This window comes from Monomorium pharaonis, chromosome 10 (assembly GCF_013373865.1).
Source record: "Monomorium pharaonis isolate MP-MQ-018 chromosome 10, ASM1337386v2, whole genome shotgun sequence".
Lineage (NCBI taxonomy): Eukaryota > Metazoa > Arthropoda > Insecta > Hymenoptera > Formicidae > Monomorium > Monomorium pharaonis.
Genome location: NC_050476.1, coordinates 8,694,178 through 8,716,930, shown reverse-complemented (window position 1 = coordinate 8,716,930; position 22,753 = coordinate 8,694,178). Strand labels below are relative to the sequence as shown.

At 27.9% G+C, this 22,753-nt stretch overlaps 1 protein-coding gene across 5 annotated transcripts in view; it reads right to left on the bottom strand.

Moving 5' to 3' along the window:
• Positions 1-18,472, bottom strand: part of LOC105834745 (peroxidase) — a 36,495-nt gene extending 18,023 nt beyond the window's left edge. Inside the window, exons 1-3 of one of the 5 annotated variants that reach the window (XM_036292524.1) lie at positions 5,527-5,979; positions 3,546-3,679; positions 3,224-3,338 (exon numbers count right to left, since the gene is read on the bottom strand). Coding sequence is in view for 2 of the 5 variants with exons in the window: in XM_012677433.3 (XP_012532887.1) it covers positions 518-599 (82 nt within the window). In the remaining 3 variants the exon portion in view is untranslated. Of the gene's footprint in view, positions 1-517; positions 884-3,223; positions 3,680-5,526; positions 5,980-18,235 lie in introns of those variants that run through there. The other 4 variants (XM_036292523.1, XM_012677436.3, XM_012677434.3 and 1 more) reach the window with 4 other exon arrangements.
• Positions 18,473-22,753: the final 4,281 nt, after the last annotated feature.

Below are 22,753 nucleotides of genomic sequence, written 5' to 3'. Positions count from 1 at the left end.
AAGACGTGCATTCACAAGACACGTGAATCGTAATGGCGTCGTTAATATTAGCATATTCTAATAAACAATTTCCAACTAAGGAATGACTAAAATATAAAAAAAATCATATTTTTTTAATTTAAAAAAAATGTCTCTCAGGTAAAAAGAAATCTATGATTTGGAATGACGTGTGCGATTATTTAAGTAGAGTCGCTGCACCAGTCAATAAATAAATAAGAAATTAAACTATTTGATAAACAAATAATAACAACTCTTTACAATTCTATTTTTAAGTAAAAAATATTTTAATTAAATTTGTATGGAAATTAGATCTAAGAAATATCAATACGCAATTTATTATTTTAAAGTTATTATTAAAAAATTTTTCTTACTAAACAGTCATTTACTGGTGTTGTTCAGTGATTGATGCAGTAATACTATATTTTACATATCAAAGATAGCGGTATCATTTCTACATTTTCTGCCAACACTAATGTTATTTGCCGACATTCCTAAATACATATTGATAAATCATTACCAGACACATGGTCCATAGGTTTTTCCAATCCGTGCATTGCATAGACCCAACGATTATTATCGACCGGTGCGATGAGGAACATTCTTCTATGATACAGCTAGATATAATAACGGGACGCGGTTCTCGTTACCGTCACACATTAATGAATTTGTCAGCACGATTCACTACGCTCGTGTCACTCAACGTGCAGTACCATTACAACAAAATACCGAACTCGCGACGTGTTTTTAAAATCGTTAGTATCTCTACATGAGGTATACAAAAAGGTGGATGCGTGACGATCGACAGAGACACACTTCGACGATAGCGATACATAACAACGGAGTTTCACACTGCAAATACGTGGGTTTCCCTCTCCATCCCTACCTTTTCTGTCTCACTCGCGAGTCTGTCAAAGAACCATCATGCTATCTCGTTCATTTACTTGTTTATCCGTCTCTGTCCTGCTCCCTTTCAGGGTCGACGTGAGTCGACCTGAATTGAAGTATTGGACTATACAGAACTGATATAATACCTGACTATATTCGAGTAAATCTCTTGAGATATGCAAGTAATACAAATACTTGGAGCATATTTTGAATACTCGTATATATTAGTTGGGTATAGTGTCTGGAGATATTCAAGTAATAGAAATGCTAAATAAAGATTTTAGATGTTTATATATTTCTATTAAAACAATTAAAAAATTTGGATGGTACAATTCGAATATTGGAACGAAGTTTTGTACATGGAAATTTTTTTTTCTTTTAAATTCACGATTTTTTTATGCTGACGCTCGATTTAATTTTCAGCGTCAAAAGACGTCACGTGACTAAAAATAACAAATTAATAGCTTTATTTTTAACACGTGACGTTTTTTGACACTGAAAATAAACGTTAATTGTCAGCCTGAAAAGGTACCCTTAGCCTTAAAAGATCATGATAGCAAAAAACATGGTATTTCAATTATTTTCTCTATATTTATGTTGTATTATAATATCCACTATAATAAAATTGTTTGGTTAACATTTACTAAAACTTTACTAAGATTATAGTAAAATTTTTTAAAATATTATGTTGTCCCACGATTATATTACAATTTTGAAGATAAATTTTATCAAAAAATTATTTCTCTATATCGTGTAATTATCTGCATATACGGATAATTGATTAATCTAAAACCGTTCAAAATTATGAAATTCAAATGTAAAACTGCTGTCGACTCGCTTTTTGAACGACAAGAATCCCAACTTAATAACACTCTATAACCTAAGTACGTTACTGAGGCCTCCGCGTATTGTCCATCTTACTTCCTCCCGTGTTTTTTCCATGTTCTCTGTACTCGTTTCCTCATATACTTGAATCCGTTTTAACGTTTGCTCCATTCTTGCTCTCTTTTTCTCCTGCTCTCTCTCTCTCTCTCTCTCTCTCTCTCTCTCTCTCTCTCTCTCTCTCTCTCTCTCTTTCTCTCTCGATCACGTGCACACGTTACGCATGTTGATTCCTCAAAGGTTCTCCAGCTCACTCTTTCTTTCGCTTGTTTTCATTCATCTCTCTTAGCGCGATGACTCGTTCGTGTTTCCATTGGTTCGCTACTTCCCTACCAAGAACGAGTCACCTTATTTGACTCAGAAAAAAATTTCTATCACTCGGTGAGCACGTGCTTGTCCACCTCTATCCTTCCACCGCAGTTTGTTGCATGCCGGCAGTCAGTCAGAGCGTTACTGTTAAGTTTTTGTTTCTTCTTCGATAATGCCATTATATTTTCTTTTGTCAAAAGTTTAAATGTAAGATATTTTAAAAAAAATACGAATAAGAATGTAAAAATTTAATCCAAATTCCCATATGTTTCTACAATTGACATTTTCTTGCAACGAAATATTTTATTTCTTCACTATTAATCTTCAATATATAAAGGATTTTTTAACCATTTTATATTTCAACATCAAAAAAACTTTTTATTTTGATAATGTCGTTATTTCTATCAAACATTAGAAACTAATTATGAATCTTATCTAAAATATCTTACCTAAAATAGAACCAGAAGAAACAAAAGAATTACAGATAATAAACTTGTTATATACTAAAATCTTTGATTATTTCTAACAGAGTACACTGCTTTTATCATGAATAAGATTTGCCATTTAATTTCTAATAAAACAGTTACATTTCTGTAATAATAACTTTGTACAAAATGTATCTTTAGTTGTAAACACACAAAAAAGAATCCTTTAGGCTTCTGTATATATCTTGGAAGTTTTAATTTATCTTAGGTCTTTTTATAGAGAGACCTGTAAGTCTTCTGCCACTTCCGTACAATCCCCTACAGGTCTCCCAGTACTTTTCCACTACTTTCGCTGTAGAAATATATAAGGTGTTCCAGAAAACGTATACATGCAATATCTTCAGATAATAATAACGTTTCTATTAAATTTCAACAGAATTTTTTTTTTTGTAAAAATAGAAACATAAAACTGTAATAGAAGCAATAACCTTTGTATATTTTTAATCTTGGTAAACAAACTGTAGTAATAGTAGCATCAACTTTAAACAGAATAGGTTCAACGCTTCTAATTTTGGCACCGAGAAGAATTGCTTCACGCGTGTATGACATTCTTGCGCGAATGGCTTAATGAATTCAAAATTAAATTGTATCTACAATTTATTAAATTACTATCGAGCGAGAGATGCGTATGCAAAACAGTATTCTGCGCGCATGAGACTTACTTTATGTAGGTGCGAATACCATGTGGCGGAGCCATAAAAACTCGATTAAAAAACATCATTGCCAATAAGAATGATAGCATATATCTTCTTTGGCACTCATTCGATTACATAAGGCCTTGATGGTAAAATTATTAAGATTAATGTAAGCGAAATTTATAAAAAGAACTAGTCGATCGATATTTAAACGCAGAAATAAGCAAGAGTATAACAGCAATTGAACATGCAACATTGTATTTTGATCTATTTGTATTTCTCTTAGCCATTTTTATTATATTTTTGTAGAATATTTTCGTAAAATATAAGGCCTTGATAGTATACGTACAAGTCTCTAATCCCGGATTTATATATAATTTCCCACACACTAAAAATTGATTCGTACGTGGTACACACCAGATGTGAAGTCAACAAATTTTCCAAGTATTATCCAGAGTACATTCGTGAAAATCCATAAGACACCTAGAAGATATTATATTGAACATATGTTCCTATGTCCGTTTATGAGGTATCTATACGTGATCCAAAACTAGATGTAATGTTCTTAGAATGTTCTTAGGATGTAATTATATAATATAATGTGAATCCGAAAAATATCCATTCTGTGTATCCACTGGATTTCTAAATGTTTTTTAATATTTCTCTCCGTCACCGCCGAACTCATACAAAGAATGTTCGCATACGAAAACTGCGCAAATTGGTATACTTTTTAGATCTCAATTTATATATTAATCATATGCAGTGTTACTTTTATTTGCAATTTTTTTTGTACAAATTTAAAATTTTTCCAAAAGCAAAAATTCATATATATGATGAAAATTCTCACGTGCCATTATCAAATAAAAAGATATTTTGATAAAAACACGTTTAAGACAATTTTAGTATACTTAAAAAATATACTAAAAATTATATTTTTTCCTTGACAGTCAATAAACAGTAAATACTGAAAGAAATACCATTTCGTATAGAAGAACTTGACAACGTAATATGATCGAACTTCCTTCTATTTATGCCGAATACGTGCGTCGTTTATGCACTCACATTATTTAGAACAGTAGTTCTTAACCTTTCTTTGACCAGGGACCCCTAGGACTGTTTTGTTCGGTGCAGGGACCCCAAGGTTTAAAATAAACATTCCGAGAATTTGAAAATAAGCGACCGAGCGTCATACCGGGCGACGCGTGCAACATTAATTTATTATAGGTTTATAACTTTATTTTACGGACCTTAATTCAATTCTCGCGGACCCCTAGGGGTCCGCTGACTCCTGGTTGGAAACCTGTGGTTTAGAGTATAGAGAAAATTTCACAAAAATATTTGAAAATGCTTACAGTAGGCGAGTATTAACCCTCCTTTTCATTCAGTGAGCATTAAAAAATTTTTTAATATGATTGGTTTTTGCTTTTGGTTTACTCCATCTAAGATCTAATTGTAAACAACAATCAATTATGATAAAAAATGGATAAATTAAAATATTAAAAAGCAAAATATACGCATTTTTTTAACATAAATAAATTAAAATTAACAAATAATTTAATAAATAAAAAAATTTAAGTAAAAAATATTTTATATAGTTACTGCAATTATAGTTATAATAGAAAGGCAATATTTGTTTAATATTAATGAAATAGTTTTAGTAATAAAAAATATACTTAATTTTTTAAGTATTTAAATTATTTTATTAATAAAAACTAATGTTTTTAAACATTAGCAAGTAAGAAAGTGGTCAATTTCAACATGGATGTACAATGAACGTCCGAAAGGTAATATACTTAGAATATTCAAATTGTATCCAAAAAAGGACATCCTATTTAAGTCTCATTTCGGTTCTGAGAACTCGTACTTAAAGTGTATCCATGGAATATTTAGTGCTGTGTGGGTTATATAATAATTCGATAATATGATCATTATCATCTTTGTTGGCAACATTGACGTATAACCTCACTTCTTACATTCTTATTAACTATAAAAATAACTATATAGTAAATATCAATTAGAAGATTAAAAAATTTTTTCTCCGTGATTTCTTCAGATTAGATCACAGCAAGTTAATTAAGATGATTGCGGTAATTACTATTCTCTCTCTCTCTCTCTCTCTCTCTCTCTCTCTCTCTCTCTCTCTCTCTCTCTCTCTCTCTCTCAGAATCACACGGCGCCTTTATTCTCAGAAAAATCGGTTTATTTCATCGGTTTAAAGCTAACTCCGATAATTAATCGATAAGTGTTTTCCGGTAACAAAACTTTCTTTTTTGCAAAGACGCGTTGCGTCGCGAAAAGCTTATTTCAACGAGTCAGAAGTGCGAACTTACCTAAGTACGACTTCTTGCAATATTCTATTCGTAGATAATTGTTCAGGCAGTCAAATACCTCAACGCCCATCTTTTTTCCCCTGAAGTAAACGACAAGCGGGCCACGAAAAGCCCTACTTGCTCATGAGAGAATTGGACTGTATGTCGGGATCTCACGAGAACGTTGCAAAGCGCACTAGCTATATGTATAAATACGCCAAATGTTCACAGTGAATCAATATACCCGGCTACCGGCTCGCGCGACTATTCTCTTTCACGCCCCTTTCTGCGCATATTTAGAATCACACGACACAAAAATTTCTCTTGGACACACAAATGAACTCAACACTAACTAATATAAAATTACGAATTTTCTCTACGTCGAATTAACATAGACACACTGTTCAAGCCACGGACAAGCTTAAGCTAATCTTACGCCACATTGACCATCCGAATTCGTTTCTCCCACTCCTGCTCACTTGAGCAGGTTTTTCACACCCCATTGGCGCATGCGTCTTTCAACGTGAAAGCCAGGTTATGCATAGATGTATATCATCTTTTCTTTAAAGACTTTTATAATCCCGGGAAAAAATGTTAGGTATGAAAACATATATAAATATATATAAAATATGTCCATATATGTTTATATTAGTTTCCTTTTTTTGTATTTTTGTTTGATATAAAAAAATAATAGTTATACTAAAAAGATAGAAACTAATTTAAAAAATAATTTTTGCCTTGTTTTTTTTTTTTAAAGCTAAGTTTATATTCCAGAATATACACTAGTGCAAAAAAAAACGACACAAAATTTTTTACCGATTTTTAGACAATATTTAAAGTGATGCAACTTTGCGAAAAATCATCCAAATTACATGTACTTTTTTTTAAATTAAAGGGCAAAGACTCTACTTTGAGAATCCCTACGTGAAAGTTTGATTTGTTAAGTGCGAACCTTTTGTATTGCATGAAAACCAAACATGTGTTTTTTAATTGAAAAAAGTAAAAGTTTATCATTTTGCACAAGTTTCTCGTTAAAATCTTGCTAATATTAATTCAGATTCTGAAAGTTCATTCTTTTCTTAGCAATTTAAAAAAAAAACATGTCGATATGATGTTTTTTGTTGATTGCACGCTAGTGATTTGAAATTTGCACTGCATTTTAAGGTATTTTAGCGAATAAATACGGTATTTTTTGAATATCATGAATGTTGAGTATCAATATGATATTGCACATTAATTTTATTCGTGTTTAACTCAATTATACCGCCGCGCCCCGTCATCAAAGTGACCCGATCTGCACCACGTGGAAAACGACGATCGGATTTTGTACATCATGTGGCCCTGAAAAGGCTAATTTTTTAAAATAAAATTTGAACTTTTACTTTTTATGTATGAGTATGTGTATATGTATGTTTACGTGTATGTGTGGGTTTTTATGAGTATAGATAAATGTGATCTGTTGACTTCAGTGAAATTGGTGCATCAGCTATCCGTTATATTCAGATCAGTAAATACAAATTTCCACCGATGAATTTCAGAGCCACATGATGTAAAAATCCGATCGTCATTTTCCACGTAGTGCAGATCGGGTCACTTTGATGACGGCGGTATGATTGAGTTAAACACGAATAAAATTAATGTGCATTATTTATTATAATTAATGATTATATAATGACAATTTTTCATATTTGGCTTTTTTAAAAGAAGCAATGCGAAAATTATTTTTTAAATTAATTTCTATTTTTTTAGTATGATGTAATTTTTTTACATCAAACAGAAATTGTACAAAAGAAAGGAAACTGATATAAACATATATGGACATATTATACATATATTTATATATGTTTTTATATGAAACTTTTTTTCGTGGTCTTCCTCATGATATAAGAACTTAATTAAATTTTGAGAATAAGTTTAATTTATCATTAATATATAGCATTACTATAATGTTTTATCTACAGTTTCTCTCTTTCTTTCTCTTTCTCTCTCTCTCTCTCTCTCTCTTTCTCTCTTTCTCTTTTTCCTTCTCAGTATGTTTTTTTTTAATTTTCTTAAATAGTATTGAGAATAAGGAACAGGAAAAGATTTAAATAATTTAATCATAAACAAAATATAATAAATTTTGAAAAATTATTATTATATTCATAAGATCAAAGTTTATATAAAAATAAACAAATTTACAACTTTAATAAACAAAAACATTTAAAATAAAAAGATAAAAAAATTAAGTGTATGTGCTTCTTGAATAATTATTATATTAATATTCAAGTAATATCTTTAATTTGTTCAAAGTAAAATGCAAATAACATGTAGTTTTTTAAATATATACAATTTAAAAATATATAAAATACATGAAATTTTAAAATACATAAAATTTATAAATAGCATTTATTTAAAAGAGAATATATTTGTACATAGCGCGCGTACAAAATATAAATACAACCACGCAACCTCCATGCAATACATTTCGGATAACGTTAATGTTTACAGTACTTACTACTTAATTATTAATCCATTTTTCAAAAAGACAATTAAAGGAACTGAATTTTATATTATAATATTTAAAAAATGTTTCAATGTTGGTTCCAAAATAAATAAAAAATTAGATTGGATTAAATTATGAATATTGTGAAATGAGGAGATAAAAATAAAGTTTTCTTCGTGCTACTAGCTTTCCCTAGCTCCCCATACGATAGAGCAAAAAAAATTTATTAATAATAATAAAAGAAAATAATTTTGTTTTGCGTATACTAGTATAAAATGTATGAGTGGGAAAAAGGCTTCGCCATGCATCCCCATTCAAAAATTTTTTCTAATCTAACCCAACCCAATTTTAATTGCAATTAGATCATAATTTTAAGTAGAAAATTGTAACGTGAATTTATGCAAAGCAATATCCACTCCCGTCCTTCTGGTACTTACGGCTCAAAAATATTGGATTGAGATAGGTTAGGAAAAATTTCAAGGTAGAAGTGCAGGGGAGGAGCTTTCTCCTAGAATTCTACTCGGAAATTGTTTCTAGTTTAACCTAATATATGAATAATGTGAAAATTACGTAATACACAATAAAAAAATTTGTGTTAAATTTTACAGATATCGCATATTGATCTCAAACTTTTCACAAAATTATTTTGTTAATTCATTGACGTAAACATAAATGTTAATTTTATAAATGTAATTTAACATAATTTTTAAGTAACAATTTAATGAGAAAATTATGTTAAAATAACACATATAACATGTTATTTCATTATAATGTTAATGTAACATATATCGCTAAATCACGTCAAGAAATAACGGTCACTCTTATATTATAAAATAAACTCAACATTTTCTTTTGTCAATCTTAACAGATGAATTCTGTCAATGATAATAACAAACATATTTATTGTGTAAAATTAAAAATACGCACATTGTGTTATTTTTATACTATTTTTTAGTTATTCTAATAAATAACAGTTTATTTGAATGAACACAACAGCAATATGTTAAACTTAAAGTAACAAATGTAACAATTAAATTTTAACATGAAAATTTTAACAAAGACGGATTTTAACATAAATATAAACGTTTTTTACTGTGTAAAATTCAAACTTTTTATGTTAATTTTTCAATAAACAACGAGCGATGGCTAAAATAATTGGCGAAGTGTTGTTAATGTAAATAATATAAAAATAGTATTATGTTTCATAAATCCCATTTTAAGTTTCTTTATAAAATTTTCACTTAAGAATACTTGAATGATTGTAGAATTTTATGTTGCAATAATTTGTGCAATAATTACAAAATTATTTTTTGAACCATATTTAACAATAATTGGTTGGACTAAAATTCTTCTTATACTACAATTATGCAAATATTTACTTCTAGCATTTTTTTAATCGCTACATGTTTACATCAATTATATTTAGAATTAATTATTTTTAACATTAGAATAAATTTTTAAAAGTTTTAAAATTAAAATATGTTAAAATTTTTCTACGTACTGTTTTATTTAGAAAAACATCTTTGTAATAAATTGAATCTCAATCCAGTCACGCGCATAAATGTTTGGAATGTCAATAAGAAGCGATGAAGACTTTGGCCGGTCTAACCAGCATGTGACACGAGCGTGATAATTAATCATTTTATACGATTTTTCTGTGAAATGTTTTTTTTTTTAATTGACACTACAACTGAGAAAAGAACTTCCTTTCTTCATTATTCTTTTCCTCTTGCAATATGTAATAAGGGTATGATTTTTTGATTCTGATCTTGATAACCGGAAATATCCCTGATAGCACAAAGAGTTTCAATTATGTTGCAGAGACGTTTCAATGTTTCAATTATGTATCATCACATTTGTAATATTTCTGAGACTACCTTTTTTTTAAACATTACATTTGCAACATTTCTGCAATCATCTTGATTGAAACTTTACATTTGAAATGTACCTGCAACGTAGTATTTTGTAATATTACAAATACAAAATTTCTGAAACCTTTCATATGATATATTTGGCGCACATTCTCGGTAACGCGGGTACAGCGCCAAAAAGCATTATGCAAGTTACGCCTCATGTCATGGCATCCTCATGTATGTATATGCATATGGGTTATAGGTGTTTATGGTAAATAAATACATAATTATATATAATTTATTTATGGCAAATAAAAAATAAAGATTTGTACAAATAATATTTTGTAAATATTTATAAATATATCATAAATATTTTTATAATATTTATGATAAATCTTTATGATCTGTTAAATCTAAGACCACAAAAATATTTATAAAATATTTGGATAAATATTTGTAAAATATTTAAATAAATATTTTGTAAATATTTTATAAATATTGTGTGCTGTCTAGGATATAATTTAGTTTTATCAAAAGAACAGAACAAAAACATATTTTTATAAGTTATTCCACATGTTATTTCGCATATGTAAAAATCAGTAAAAATGTACATTTATATTTATACGTACATATTTATATTTATTTATTAATATTATTTAACTATACGTTTTATGTTTCTGACATCTATTGAACTGATCTATAACAAATATGTATTCATGAGCAAGTGTTCATGGATTATTGCAAAGTGCTAGGTTGCGTACGATCTTCGAAGTCAAGCAATGTCGACGGCGCGCGGCGGTTCAGATTTGGATGAGTGACCGAAAAAGTTAGGCAATGCTAGATGTGACTATAGTGACTATTTTTTTTTACATTATAATTATGTTATTTCAATATTTTTCACAATGGAAGTGCTGCATATATAGGACATGTACCCAAAATATTTTCTAAAACGTCAAAATAACGGCGACTTTTACTACCTGAGACAGTCATATTCCCGTAATATTTCAGAAATGTTCTTGCGGACCAAAGCGGACATTTTGACATTGCTGCAACCTTACAGAAACATTGCAGAGACATAACGTAACTGTAATAGTTTCAACATTTCAGTGTTATGTGTCTACAACATTGCAGAAACTTTTCTGTGCTATCAGGTATACTTATAAAATTTATCTATATATAATAATAAAATCAACAATAACTAATTTTTAGCCTTTTAATAAATTTTTTTAACCCTAATCCAAAACACTATCAAATAATTCGGTATTCTGCACAAAGGGTGTAATATACCCCAGCCTCTTTAAATGATGGTTATTACTTATATTATCAAATATTTTGGCTCAAAAAATTTTTTAACATTTTTCAAACTTCTAAAAATAATGTCTAAAAGTTATTTTTGTGCAATTAAAAATTTAAAACAGTGAAAAAAATTTATAAAGCTAAGCAAGAAACTTAATCTAAAATGAAAGCCAAAGACCAGTGGGGTTTATTCTACCCCAGGTGTAGGGTTAGGATTAATAACTTTTTGTTACATGTGGATTGAAAGTGGTTTCTTTCGTTCACTTTTGTGGGTAAAGTCACTCATTTTTGCATTTTAACATTATTGCGCAGTTTTTGTTCTCTAATAGATAGCGTAAATCGTAGCAAAAACATTTTAGCACGTTTTTTCAGCATATTTGATTATTTCAACACTCGCCTCAACATGCGCCTCATCTTGCGACATGCATATGATAACTTTTACAGAATTGATTGACGCTTTATAGTTTTCACGAACCTATCATTGGTTAACCTGTCAATTTGAGAGAATCCAAAATATTCAAGGGACCACACATCGACACACAGGTAACAAAAAATACGGTATGCAACATGAACGTAACGGCCTTTTGCACTCATGTACTAAAGGTCTACTTTATGCCCTTGTTGCATAATACTAATTAAATGATTAAAAGAATATTTATATAACATTAAAATTTTTCAGACGTATTTTAGAAATATTTTAATTGAAAAGTGGAACGTTTTATAAAACTTATACAATGTGTGTGCGCAATATTTTTAAGATAGTTCTTGAATAGTAAAATATTCATGATTTTAAACTTGTAACCTTATAGAAAAATAACTCAAAAAGTACTTTAAAAAGTGTATAACCTTTCTATAAAATATTATCAAAAAGTTATTAAAATGGCAGAAATCTATAAGAGAGTTTCGCAACATTCTTCTTTCCTTTAACCATTTTGAAAACATTTAATATTATAATGACTTTTTATTCTGCTTCTGAATATGTTTCTAAATTTATTGTATTTATATTCTAATATTCTAAATTTCTCTAATACAGAAATTATAAAAAAATTTATTTAAATAAAAAAAATTAAGAAGAATATGTAACTTGTTAAGCAATTATAGTGATACAAATAACGTAAAGTCACTAGATATATAAGTACTGCAATCATCCGCCATTTTGAGTCCATTACGACACATTAGTACAATTGTACTTTATGTGCAGTTAAAATATAAAAGTGTACACAACGTACACTTTTCGACATTATTTTGAGTCCAATAAAGGATATAGTTTTAAAAAAGCCGCTTTTTTGAAATCGATGAAAAAAAACAGAAAAAACTGGGCTTTTTTCGAAAAATTGGTTTTTTTGAAAAAAATTACTGTTGGCTGCATATATGCGAATAAAAATGCTTAGCTATACTAACTATACTAATTCCGAGAGATTTTTGAGTGTATCTTTTTCTTTCCACATGTTTTCGTATTGGAAAAAAAGACACACTTTGAACTAGCGCAGTTAGTGTATCCAGACGTTATTGTTTGCGAGTGTACGTTGCGCAAAAAATACCATAGCATTTCAAATATATCAGTAAGTAGTTTATGTCGACTACAAATTAAAACTAATTTTAAAAACTTTTATATACATATATAAACTTTTAATTATTCTCCTTACACACACACACACGCGCGCGCATGCGCGCGTATTGTATTTATAATACTAATTTAAAAAACATTAATTCTTAGAACGGTGAATAAGGTTAAGTTTTTTAAAAAAATTATAATTTATTTTATTTAAAAAAATTTATAATTTGTTTTAATTTGCTTAAAACATGTAAATATGCTTTTATTTATATTTTATATATTTTATATATAATACGCTTTTTGTTTAAATTATAAGTTACAATTTAATTAAAAAATAAAATATATTTTAGTTTAAAAAATATATGAATAAAGTATATAAATAAAAAAAGTATATGAATTATTTAAATATATATTAATTCTGTTTTTATTTACAGTGATTTGATATTTCCCTTGTAATTAATACTAAAAATACTTTAAAAACAGAATATATATGACAGACGAACTTTAAACTAACTCTACCCAGACAGCACAGGACATCCTATGGACGTTCATTTTGTGTCCATTTTATGTCCATGGACATGAAATAGACGTCCATCGTATGTTCGATTTCAAACATTTATCAATGGCCAATGTTCGGATTTATAGGATATCCGGGCCCGTATTCATATTGTCGATTTTTAATTATTTAAACAATCTTAATTACTATCTTAGTACACATGATAATTTTCCGCACTTTTATACAATGAGTCCCAGCCCAAATAGCACAAAAATATACAATGTATATACAATAAACATTCGACATGCATCGAAAAACATCCTAAACTAATCTATGAAAATATGTTTGTCCGATGTACATGAAAGTACATTTATGTATGTTTCAATACGTACCTGCACGTATATAAATACAATATACATACAATATACATGGAGATGTATAAGTAATTAATCCATCAAAGTATATTTATATTATGTACATATGACGTACATACATTTATATCCATCCATAAATATTCATTTTATGTATGTATAATGTCCTGTATATACTTTTCACTTTATGGATCAAGGATGGATATCCATAGAATATCGTGTGCTATTTGGGAGTAAACACAGAACATAGCAACAACATTGCGGCAATGTTATAACATTGTAGCAATATTACAGCAATATTGTAAAATTGCCACAATGTTGCTGCAATGTTCTGTGTTTGCTGGGGTCGTTTGTGTCCATCCTTAATTTTTACCATTTCTACAAATATATAGAAATTATTAAATGATTTGTATGTATTATAATACTTTTACATTTTTAGAAAATGTATAATTATATATTAAAAACTGAAATTGTATATAAATTTTATAATTATAGCCGACAATATTCCAATAATATTCCAAGATATATATATTTATATATGTAATATTTTCAAATTTTATCAGTGTTTATAATTTATATATAATTTTAATTATAAATATAATATCGATCTGTATTATTAATAAATAAATAAATATGTATATTTATTATTTATGCATTATATTATATAATACATTATATAATATATATATATAAATCTTTTAATTACAATAATTAAAAATATTCATTTATTATATTATATTTTGTTTCATGTAATAAATATATAATTTGATTCTGCATTTCAAATTTATTATTGCTCATAAACTTCTCCTTTATATTTTTTAAACATTTATTTTAGCAATAATTACGAATACTAGGACACTAAAAAATATGTCTATTTAAAGTCCTTTTAGGTTCATTTCAGGTCTATTTAAAGTTTCTTTTTGGATGTTCAATGGACGTCCGAAGTTGTGAACAACGAGCGTCTATAAGACGTCCACTGGACGTCCGTCGAACCTTATTTGGTTACTCAATAGACGTTCCAATGTCCGAGCTCAAACGTCCAGTGGACGTTTATTGGACGTCCATGTGCTATCTGGATAGTTTTATTTAAAAATATAAAAGTAAATGTAAATTGTATACAATTATATACAATTTTATGATAAACATATGCCAATTTTTCGACGAATTTTTTTACCCTTGTGAAAAAACCGAAAAAATCCGCAGAAAAAAAGAAAAAAACCGGTTTTTTTCTAAATCTTTAAAACTATAACAAGGAATATATGAATATACGAATTGCAGTACTTTATATATCTAGTGACTTTAATACAGATGCAACTTATTGAGCGTTTTTGACCTGGGTTAGTCGCTCCGGGATCGATTAATGACGTCATAAGGTCAATCGCAATCATTCTTCTGAAGAAAGGAATAACTGTGATTGGCCAGTTTTAGAGAAAAAGAGCCTGAGATGGATTAACCCAGCACCGATCGAAAACGCCATTACAGAGTCATCTAACGATTTAACCAGGTACTCTTTAAGCAAATTCTCTTTAATATCTAACATTTATCATATAACGATAAATTATAATAAATTACAATAAATAATACTGCATTATAATACTGCATTAGGAAAAAAAAATAAGTGGTTACAATCACTATAATTTAATCAGGGTTGTGTAAGATAATATATTTTTTTAATCAAATTAAATTAAAATTAATGAATTATAAAATTATTTCAGTTAAGTTAAAAGTTACGTTAAGTTAAATATAAAATTAACTCAGTTAAAGTTACCTTAAGATTATTTTAACTCAAATTAAAATACAAGTTAACTTTGAAAAGCAATATTTATATTAAATTAGAAGGCCATATAACTTATTTAAGTCAGATTACTAACATAATTACAATTTTGATTATCAAATATATTTATTAATTTATTTGTAAATTAAGTTATAATATTAATTATATAAAATAACAAAAAATATTGTTTTTATGCCAGAATGTATTTTTATTTTATAATTTTTTTCTTTCACCCAGATAAAATTTTTAATTTAAAAAAAAAGTTAATAAGTTTATATGTTCCAACAATAACTAGTTAAAGTTAAAAATTAAATTATCTAAAATTAACTAAATTAAATTAAAAGTTATTAACTTTTTAATTTTATTATTAGCTTTCAATTTTTTAACTAATTACTACTACCGAACCCGGAATTTAACTGTAACGCGTAGTTAATTACAATAATTCTAATATTTTTAGTCATGGAAATTCTAATATTGACCTTTTAATTGTAACTATATGAGTCTCAGACATCCAAATCAAAATAATATTTGTACGTAACTTTAAGACCGGTAAACTTACATGATTATTCTCTATTTCCAAAAAATATACGATGGAGAGGATTTGTTGTCACCAAGCTATTAAAAGGATGCTAAACTGCCCATCAAACTTGATTGAGGTCGATAATGCAGAGTCATTATTTATCCTTGTTCATGAAAAAATTTGCTTTAAAATACAAGTTATATAGCTTATACTTACAAATAAATGGTGTCTCGCAGTTTGGAATAGGAGGAATAAGACTATATTTGTCAAATTACGTTTATAAGCCGTAAAAAAACATATTTATGTAATCAAAAATTTTATTCATTTAAGCGCTTCTATTTTTAAAATATCTTTTTTGTACGGCTTGTAATCGTAATTTGACGATTATAATCTTATTCCTCAATCTATTCCGAACCCGGGAACACCATTTATTTGTACGTATAAGCTACATAACTTGTATTTTGAAGCAAATATTTTTATAAACAAATAAACTTTAAAAAATTTTTTGCATTTTTGGTCTTTATCTAATCGTCCCCGGGTTTATTTGTGTACGTACTTTAAAAGTGTAAAAGGATTATCAATTCTGTAAATTCAATTCGAAATTAAGTGATAAATACAGAATGTCGGTAAAACACACGGCTTTAGCATCCTCTTAAGTCAAACATCAGACTATAATTGAATGCTGAGCAAGCAAAATTTTACATGGACGTGTTTCCGTTGAAAATATCAGATGAAAATTCAAATGGTTATCCGCATGTGGATTCCCATGGATTTTAGATGGTTTTGTATGGATTTTATATGATTATCCATATGGAATCTATACAAAACCATCTAAAATACATAAGAATCCACATCAGGTGGATAACCATCTAGATTTTCATCTAATTTTTTCAACGGGGATGAGTCTTTAAATGTTTTAATGTTTTATACATAATTACTTGAGCTATATTTTGCATTCTCTACAAAATTTAAATCTTTTATTAATAAAAAAAGAATAAAACAGAAAAAGAAAAAAGTGTCTCACTGTACTCCGCTCTATCTTACTTTTTATATGGTAGAAATAATTTTGGCTATGGGAATTAATAAGAGGCAACATATATTCCATACTAATACTGATTTTTAGTGCAAACATTCTTGAATAGATTAATTATTTTTAATTTGATTATCCATTTATTTTCATAAATTCTTTTGAACGATCGCCAGATCCGGATTTTGACGCATTTACACACACAAAAAAATTTTTTTAAAAATGCAAAAATGCCTTGATTTAAGAATATTTTATACTTAAAATAGCGCCAAGAATAAATGTTTTTCAATTAAAAATAAATTATTCTTAATTAAAATTAAAAAAAAATTTTATTGAAAACAAAATTTGCTTTAATTAAAGAATAAAATCGCAGTCTAATACTAAATGTGCTCCTTAGTTTAATACTAAATGTGCTCTTATTAATTGTAATTTTTCTTTCAATAAGTTTTTTTGTTAACTTTATCCAAAATAAATTTAATTTAATTTAAACATATTATTTTTCTGAAATAAAAGTTTTCACAATTCTATCCTTCTCATTTTTCTCGATCCTTTTTATAGACTGATATATTTTAGCCAATTTTATACGTGGATAGCGAAATCTTACTTCCTTCCGCGCTTTTTTGGCGGGCCCTATTTATAAGAAAGTGCATTTTGTTCACGAGATAACACGCCACGTAGCGATTAGATGGATAGTGAAAAGAATACCATCTTAAGAATAAAATCTTAAGAACAAAACTTTACCCAAGCTTAATTGCTAACCCAATATTTAAGCATGTTATTTTTAATCCAAGAGTAAATAATTTTCGAATTATGTACCTAAGTTTGTTTTCCTATTTATTATTGATATAAATAAATATTTCTAGTTGATACTAACATTTCATGCTTATATCAAAGTATATAACATTCAGGAATAAAAATTTACTTGCAATAAGGATTTATTTTTTTTTTTTGTACACATATAAGGAAAAACAGGTTTTTTTGTATACTAATGAATACAATGTCAATGAATCAATGTATTGCTATATCTTTTTTAAGTTAATTAAATATATTAATTTAAAAGAAAATATTTTATAAATTTTATTAAAAAATTGTTTACCTAGTATTTCAGAATGACGTTAGATGCTTGTAAACCGCGGTACATATGCAAAATTGTATTTAATATGTAACGACAACGTAGCTTATTTCATCCAGCGGTTCATTCTTTACTGCAATCACGCTTGATAAATTTGACTATTACCTCCCTCTTCGCATAATTTTAATCATATCTTAATTCTTTAAAACGTTTACTATGTATACGTAGCATTTTGTTAATATGCAAAAGAAAGAAAAAGAAATATATATATATATACTCACAAAAAATAATGTTTTTTAACTGATATTTTCACGAGAAGACACCAATACTGTTGACAAGGCAAACTGATGGCTTCGTCGGACAATACGATCATTTTATATTGAACAGTACATATTTCCGCCGTCAACGTCGCCTCCTCTTTTTACTTCCAAATGACTTATCTTGAGATTCAGATAATGGGAGAAGATAGCTACTTCCTGAGGTCGTTCTGGGTCGATTCTTACCCCGGATCAAGGAGTTTATCATGGTTTGACGCGGTCACGCGCTTATATAGTTTCGAGAAGTCGACATAGTGACGACACGACAAATTGGAGAAAGAAATATATATGATCAGTAGAGAGGGAGATATGATTCGCACAAACAACTGCGCAAACAAAGGGCTCGATCTTTATAATTCATTTATAAACGGACAACGAACAATGCATTTCGTTAAAAACGAGTATTTTTTGTTCAATCAGTACGGCAGTTATTATATTTCACTGAAATAAAATCAACTAATAAATAAATTATTCTGCGAAATTATAACAGTATGAAGCGCTATATGTTTTCTATTTAATTATAATAAAGTCGACGTTTCTACATCTCTCTACGTCTATTATACTAAGAGAAAAATTTTTGGCATTTATAACTAACTAAATTTTAAAATAATTGTAATAAAGAACCTCATTTCCATAATTACTACTACGATGTTAGCAATAATAATAATAATAATAGTAATGATAATGACATGTAAACATTGACAGAAAATGGTTGCCATTACTATAATATATAGTTCGACATTATATAATAAATTTAAATATGGTAAAATGGAATAATAAATAATTTTATAATCATTTTAATGTCAATTAAACATAAATTAATATTAGTAATTGCTTTTTTTTGTCAATGTAACATATATTATTATTGCTAACAGTAGTAATAATTATAAAAATAAAACTTCTAATCGTAATTGTTTTAATACTCAGTCACAAATGCTAAATACTCATTTCTCTTACAATGGCTATTCTTTTAAGATTTTTTGATCGAGAATCTTAATTAAACATTGATGGATAACATTTCTTATAAAGTTTATACAATCGCAATCAGTCGAGGAAAAACATAGCTTGCTTTACATTCCTGGAATATGCGTAATATTGAAATTCCCCAGATTTAATCAATATTATAATTTTCTATTACGCAGGAAACGTACGTCATTAAATCAAAAACATTGTATATATCTATATAAAGAAAAAAAGGTATTTTCTGTGTCAAACACGAGTAAGCATTTTAGATTAGTGGTTAACTTAAATTAGTAGCTTTAGTTCACAAAAATTCTTGGAAATTTTGAGGAAAAAAATAGTTTCTCCAATTTTTTCTTTTTCATAATAATCTGGAGTTTTTTCTTTTAAGATATCATTTATATTATCTTCTACTTCAATGGTTTTAAGATTTCTTTTACTGAGCTTTGATAAGTAATTAATTCATCAATAAAGTATCATTATCATAGATGTACTTCAGAAAAAACGGAGAACTTTTTTTAATTCTTATTTTTTTGAAAATAACTATACTAAGTACCTTATTATCACGATCTTATTTTTCCATATTATTCAAAAAAAGGTGAAAAATCTGTCTTTTTAAAACTTCATTTTCTGAAAAATTAACATTGTTTCAGACAAAGGAGAAGAGCGTCCTATTTTATTACATGTTTAAATGCGTGACCAGTGATACACATCAGGGCCAACAATCCTCTTGACATATGATCTTGAAAATTGTTTTTATATTTGCGGTGCAAAGTCTTCTTACGATCTATAGAAAAACACGTACTGTTTCATAAGTTAGTATACAATGAAGCGGATAATATCAGCAAAAGCTGTTACTGATTTTAGGTCAACATCAAGCAACATTTAAATGTATTTATCACAATTTTTCTCGGAACGCAAATTTTACGACCGTGCATAACAGTGTTGTATCTTTTTCTGATTAATTGTACTCTTCTGAGACATATTGTCTCGTTAATTCATTAATTATCATTTAAAACATTTTTCAAGAAATCATATTTCTTATTCACTTTTCTTTGAAAAACAAAAGGTAACTGTTTTTTATTTTATTGTATTTATCTCGTTTTTTACCAATTTTTTGTGTGAGTTACTCAAAAGGTTTTTATACTTTTTTTTGTACTTTAAAAGCATAACTAGTAAAAATTTTCTATGAATTAGAACTACAGTATCACATTATGCAAGCGTTAGAAATTACAATCCAAAATAAATATTTGTAAAAACACTTACAGGTGACAATGTTTTGACATACGTGTAACGAATTGAAATATTAGGAAGTTAAGTTAGGATCAAATACTTTTAAAATAATGATTTTTTTTATTGAGAAAACTTTTTCTGAGTAAATTAACAAAAATCATAAAACTTACAATTTAAGTATTTAAAAAACAAAAATGTCTTGCCACACAATATCAACTAAAAATTACCGAAATTTAAAAGTGCGAGCCTTCTTCCGCACAGCACATTTTATCCAAATGGTGTCTTAAGAATGATTTAGGGAGTACAGACATCTTTAGAAAATCTGTGCTTGAGTATAATTAGAAAATACAAAAATGTTGATCATAAATCCCAACCCACATAGAAATTGGTATCCAGTGGATGTCCAATGGACGTCCATTAAACCTCCATAGATCCATGGGACGTCTATGTCCATGGTGAAAGTCAGATGGACGTCCATTAGAGGTCTAGTAAACTTCCTTAGCTCCATTGGAGGTTTACCTCCATGGCGGAAGTTAGATAGACGTCTATTAAAGATCCAGTAAACGTCCATGGCTCCATTGGAGATTTACCTCCATGGTGGAAGTTAGATAGACATCCATTAGGGATCCATTAAACATCCACAGCTCCATTGGATGTTTTCTTCCATGGTGGAAATTAGATGCACGTCTATTAGGAATTCACTAAACTTCCATAGCTCTATGGAACATTATTTCCATGATGGAAGTTAGACAGATGTCCATTAAGGATCCATTAAACTTCCATAGCTGCATGGAACATTTATTTTCATGGTAGAAGTTACCCAGACAACACGCTTGTCAGAATGAAAACTTTAAGAAAACTTTTTTAAAAAAACATTTAGATATCTTGGAAATGATGTCCAAATAGTAACATTTATCAGAGACGTTTACTAAGAGAAGTCTTTGAGATATCTCATGGAAGAGTTTCATTTAAGTTTCTTGAAAATGTTATCCTTATAATATCACAGCAAAATGATAGCTTAATGTCTCATAAAAGATATCACAATGCTGTCCGATTTTTGCTCCGTCCATGCGCGTCGTAGTTGACTCAAAAATCAAACAACACTATAACATCCTGAATGAGAGATCCATTTGATATTTAAAAAAATTATCATAAAGATAATGTTCTCAAAAATAACAGTTTGTCTACAATTACTGCGCACAAAAAAATGCACAAAATCTAAATTTATCATGTACTGAACAAAAACAGAATAATAAATGTACTATTCAATTTTTCTTAGAATATATGATCTATACAGTTAAAATATCTAATTAACCATTTGAACGCTTCAAAGTATTAATGCTAAATAAATCGCAATTTCCATCAAATTATTAAGAAGGTTATGGAAAAAGATAAATTTAACAATGAAATTAATAAGTAAATAAATTAATGCTATTTATTTTTAATATGTTTTGCAAAATTTAATTGCTTTTATAAAAAATAATATAATTGCGTCAGTTTATAACATATAGGTATATGTAGACAATAACAAGTACCCATATCGATGAGTCAAATTGGCATAGCAGATAGAGTACAAGGTTTGTAATCCTAAGGTCCCGGGTTCAAAACTTACCAGAGGCAAGTAAGAATAAAATAAAATAATATAATTTAATTTTATAAAATAATTTAAATTTAATTAATTCATAAAAATTTGTCCTAAATTTAGTATATGTACTGTTGATAAAAATATTTAATTTAAAAGAAATAAAATTTTTATTTTAAATTTTTATTTTGTCAATCATCTATCGGGGCTCCATGAAGCCTCTACTAATGATCCATGAAACATCCCCTTACGAAAAAGTAGTACTAGCACTCAGTACTCAGTACTGAGTGATCAGTATTGGGAGTATTAGGATTAGTACTTAGAGTATATTAATACTCATGAATATTGCAGAATGGTCAGTACTGTGCCTATTAGTGCTTACAGTACTGGCAGTACTAGAAGCAATAATATTCATTAGTACTTCAAAGTATTGAAGTGGTATCAGTACTTTATCACATTAATACTCGGAGTACTATCAGCGCAGGAAACAATATATAACACTCGTCAGTACTCTAAAATTTTTAACATTAATTTTATAAATACTTAATATCTACATTCTTATGATATATTACTTATGCTATCTGATTCTTTTCAAATATTTGTTTATATAATTTAATCTTATATAATTAAAAACCAATACCAAAATTTTAATAAACTAAATAAACTAAATAATTAACTTTAAGATCTATTTAGTATATTTTGTATAA